Here is a 4,910-nt window from a genome sequence, read left to right as displayed (position 1 = left end):
AAATAATTATGAGAAATATTCATTTATCCTTTTTTTCATAATTTCATTGTATATTCATAAAAACATTTAAAGAATAGTTTCATATAAAATGATAAAGTGAAGAAAATGAAAATAATAAAATTTTGATTGAAGCTTTTTATTTATTACATAAATTGCATTTTTAAAATTCATAATAAAATATATTAAAGAAATAATAATTCAATTAGTAATAAATAAATGTAAAGTAAATCATATCAAAACTCTTTAGGAATTCAAATTTTATAATGTATGTATGTATATATTAATGTATATATGTAATAATAATTCTATTTAATAATTTATATACATTTATAAAATTATGGAAACTCAATTATCAAATTCATTCAATTAATAATGTCATATTAAAAGTTTATTGAAAAAAAAAATCAATTCCTCTTTTAATTTGTATTCATAAATAATTAATTTATATTCTAATTATTCTGATTACTCTAGTTATTTTTATAGTCTAATTATAATCTATTATATATATATATATATAATTTTATAAATTAGAAAAAAAATAAATAATAAATTAAATGATTGATGATGACAATTATAATATATATTTATATAGTCATATAATTGCATGTATATATTAATTATTTATAAGGGTTTGCTTATATGTTAAAAAAATTTTAATTTTTTTAAATTTCAATTGCTATGCAAAATTAATATAATTTTACTAATTTTTTTATTAAATTTGAATATTATGAAATTTTACAATTTCTATAAAACTACTTTTGATATATTATTTATATAGTATCTATTATTCTATTTTATGTTCTTAATTAATTAATTGAATGGAATTTTAATTTAATTATTATCAATTAAATAAGTTGAATATTTTAATTTTTATAATTGAAAAAATAAATTATTAAATAAAACTTCAATCACAATTTTATTAAATGATTTTTATCATATTTTATTGTGTAAAATTATTTTCATTGTCCAAATCCATATATATATCAAAATAAATATCTCTATAAATAATGCTTTTAACAAAAATTGATTCAAATAATATTTTTTTATATTATTCAAATTTTTTTAAATTATTTATTCAATTTCTATATAATTAATAATTAAATTTTTAAAAAATATTAAATTTATATTATGTAATAAATGAATTTCAATATTTAATATTATTTCAATATTATTTTTCATTAAAAATTTGATTTTTATTTAAAAAATAGAAAGCATGCTTGTATCACAATATAACAAATTAAATAAAATTCGATAATATAACATGCAGTTTTTTTGAGTCATGTAACATTTAAATATAAATCAATCATTGTTAAAATCATTATTTACAGAGTTATAAAAATGATCCCAGTTATACATTCCCTATGCTATATATTAATGGAGTACATATATGTATATATTTGTTATAATATATAATAAACATATGTGATAATATACATTATTTATTTTTCGTGCAAGTTAAAAAAATATTATATTATACTTTTTACATACTTAAGCTCTAATATAATATTTTACATAAACACTTTACATAAAAATTTTAATAAAGTTATTCTTACCTCATCGAAGAAAACTTGTGTTTTTCGAAGTATATGCTTCAATTCAGTCAACTCCAAGAAGTTACGTTTAAGGGTTTCTGCATTTTGATTAACTTCTCGTAATTCATTTTCTAATTTTTCAAATGTTGCTTCAAGATCTATCATTTCTCTGGGTTGTGGAGCTTCTGGATTTTCTCCAGTATCGAGCATAGGAATACCATCTTTTTTAATTTCTTTTTCCAAATATCGTAATTTACGTTCCATTTCATCACAACGACGTACTTCATTAACAAATTTTCGTTGGAAAGCATTAACATCAGGATTAAGCTGTACAAACACAAGTTGATATATAAAATAATAAAATTATAAAATAATATTATATATATACATACATATATTATTATTTTTCTTTAATTAATGAATTAAATATGTGAGATATTTTGATAAAATTTTTAAAAAATTATTTGAATTTTACTTAATAAAAATAAAAATTTTATATAATTATTTGTATATATATGAAATATCACTGTTCATTGAAAATTATGTTTGAAATAATTTAAAAAAAAATATTATTTATTTTCTTTTTTTAAGTTATAAATAGATGTACTAATATAAAAATTTATTGAAATAATAAAAATAATAAAAATTTTATCAAAATGAATATTATTTTATATTATTCCTAATCTCTTTTAATAAGCTTTTTTTGGATTTAATTATGGAATATATATGGATTTAATTATTTTAACGCAAAAATATATTATATTATTTTTAAAAATATAGTTTATTATAATTTTAAATAAAATAAATTAAAATATTACTAAAAAATTTTAATAAATATCATACTCAATATCATTACTCTTTTTTGTATCATGTATAATATTAAATGAAGAATTAATTTTTCATCATATTATTGTTAAAACTTCTAATATTATATTTAAAATCTAATAATAAGGTAATTTTAATCATATAAAAAAATGATATCACTGAATTTGTCTTAATAAACATTATAATACTATCAAAAATAAAATTTAAAAAAGATCTTTAAATTTTTTAAAAAATTTTTTTTAAAAAATTAAATTGATCTTCAAATTTCCTCTTCATCTTGTATATAGAATATAAAAAAATTATTCATATAATGTCTCACTTCATAATAAATAATCTTCATAAGAATATTTCTTTTGTAACATTACTTCCTTAAAGAATACTTAGTCATATTCAATTAAAACAGATGTTTTACATATTATGATATTGATATAAATGATATTTTTAACAATGTAATTTGTATGTAATTTAATTATGTTTATATTTTATTATATTATAATTATAATAATTTAAAGAAATTATTTCTATATTAAAATGTTATTATTTATTTATGAATTTTATTTTTTTATTTCGAAATTTAAAAAGATAGAATCTTTATTTATTAATTTTACTTTACTTATTAATTTCACAATTGAATATTTTCTCGTAAAAATAGCAAAAAAAATTCAAAAATATTTTATATCTTTTAAATATATTATACTTACATCTCGAAACTGTACAAGGCCAAGTTCTCCAAGTTCTGAGACACAAGCATAAGCTGCTTCACTTTGTAAGAAGAGTTGACACAAGGTCATCTCTTCGCTTCGAAAAAGCGATCCCATATTAAATTTCAATAAGTTGTTAAGATAAAATAATTATATTTATTATGAAAAAAAAATTTTTAAGTAAAACAGAAAAAGACAAGATTAGAAATAAAATTGCTTCAGCGTAACTTCTTCTTGCCAAACATTTAATAGATTAACACACTTCTCGATTTCGATTACAGAAGTAATCAATAAACTAGTCACGAGGTGAGACAGGCATAAATTACGAATTGAAGGTATATCGCTACTCATATTTTTAGTTAACGCCCAGAAACTACACTAGCGACAACTAACAGTTTTGTAAATATTATCTATTTTCATAGAAAAATTAAAAATTTAATTAAATTAAATATTAATTTATTATTAATAATTTGAAATTGAAAAATAATCTTTTGATTTTTAAAAATAAAAAAATTTAAAAAATACATATTATTTTTTCTATATTACATTACATATATACTACATTACCTACATGACTTTGTTATTCACGTTTTAGTTCATATAATTGTTACTATATGTCAGCACATGTTGTTGCTACTAAACTTTCTATTACATTAATGTCATATGATCAGTTTGTGAATTCGTATTGAATTTAAGGGAGTGTCTGAATTTTTACTATCTTAGAATATTAGATATTCTTTAAAATAAAAATGTTGAAATTATTTTTGTGTTTTATAACTGCGTTAGTTACGGGTAACTTTTTCAAATGATATTTCATTTTATATCATTTAATTGTATATTATTTAATTAATTTGCAAAATTAAAATATTTTTATATTTAATATTATTATTTTTTATTATTATAGTTGCAGCAAGTGGAGATTTTGTAGTTTTACATAGTCCAAATAGTGTTTTATTCAATGGAAATGAAGAAGTGGAACAAAGCTTATTAAAAGAAGTATTAGCTGCTGCATTAGGTTTCACTGTCAAACTGGTGCATTTTTAAATTTTCTTTTATATATTTTTTATTTATTAATAATCGATATTACAAATAATATTAAAAAGTTAAATTATATTAAATATAAAATTAAATATAAAATTATATTGCTACATATATTGTGAAATATTTTAAATTTTAATTATATATTATTATTTCCGATATAGAGAGGAATATGGAATGGTATTTCTATCACTGATCCATTCAGACTTCCAGAAGCTGTCGTTGTAGTGGCAATAGAAGGAGTGGATTCTTTAGATATACCAAAAGGAAAAAGATTTCCATTAAATGTTAATGAAGTTGAAGAAACTACATGGCAAGCTCTTAGAGAACGTCTTGAAGAGAGAGATAATGATAATACTTTAGTGAGGATATCTTTAGGTGATGGATTAGATGCTGTAAGTATCATTATAAAATATTAATTTTAACAAAATAAAGTAAGAGTTTTTAATGAAACTATTTATTATTATTTGTTTAATAATTGTTTAATAATGTAATATTTGTATAATATATAAATTAATGAATATTAGTATATTTTCATAAAATCATTAATTATTAAATTCATTAAAATATAATAATAAATAAANTGGAGAATTAAAACCTACTCCTATTGATGAAACATCTTTAAGAGCTTTAAGTTTAAGTAAGGAAGAAGATAAAAAGTTTTTGGAAGAAGTTCAATTACTTCATGCTATTGCTAAAAAAGCACCTTCAGCAATTAAACCAGATTCAAAGTCTGATATTTATTGGCTTGTTATATCTGGTTTGCGACCTATTTTTGATGCTTATGGAAGCAATTCAACTACTTCTAGAGAAG

The 4,910-nt window shown here is 18.4% G+C and overlaps 2 protein-coding genes across 2 annotated transcripts in view; one reads left to right on the top strand and one right to left on the bottom strand.

Annotated features, from left to right (window-relative positions):
- Nucleotides 1-3,403, bottom strand: part of LOC102680098 (V-type proton ATPase 116 kDa subunit a) — a 38,840-nt gene extending 35,437 nt beyond the window's left edge. Inside the window, 2 exon segments of the mRNA XM_031514017.1 lie at nt 1,554-1,859; nt 3,059-3,403. Coding sequence (XP_031369877.1) covers nt 1,554-1,859; nt 3,059-3,175 — 423 coding nt within the window. The 5' untranslated portion in view covers nt 3,176-3,403.
- Nucleotides 3,404-3,675: 272 nt separating this feature from the next.
- The window catches only part of LOC102679970 (renin receptor), a 10,108-nt gene continuing 8,873 nt past the window's right edge, over nt 3,676-4,910 (top strand). Inside the window, 4 exon segments of the mRNA XM_031514015.1 lie at nt 3,676-3,850; nt 3,963-4,090; nt 4,261-4,493; nt 4,666-4,910. Of these exon segments, the coding sequence (XP_031369875.1) occupies nt 3,808-3,850; nt 3,963-4,090; nt 4,261-4,493; nt 4,666-4,910 (649 nt within the window). The 5' untranslated portion in view covers nt 3,676-3,807.

This window comes from Apis dorsata, unplaced genomic scaffold, assembly GCF_000469605.1.
Source record: "Apis dorsata unplaced genomic scaffold, Apis dorsata 1.3 scaffold_840, whole genome shotgun sequence".
Classification (NCBI taxonomy): domain Eukaryota; kingdom Metazoa; phylum Arthropoda; class Insecta; order Hymenoptera; family Apidae; genus Apis; species Apis dorsata.
This window is presented reverse-complemented; position numbering and strand designations above follow the sequence as displayed.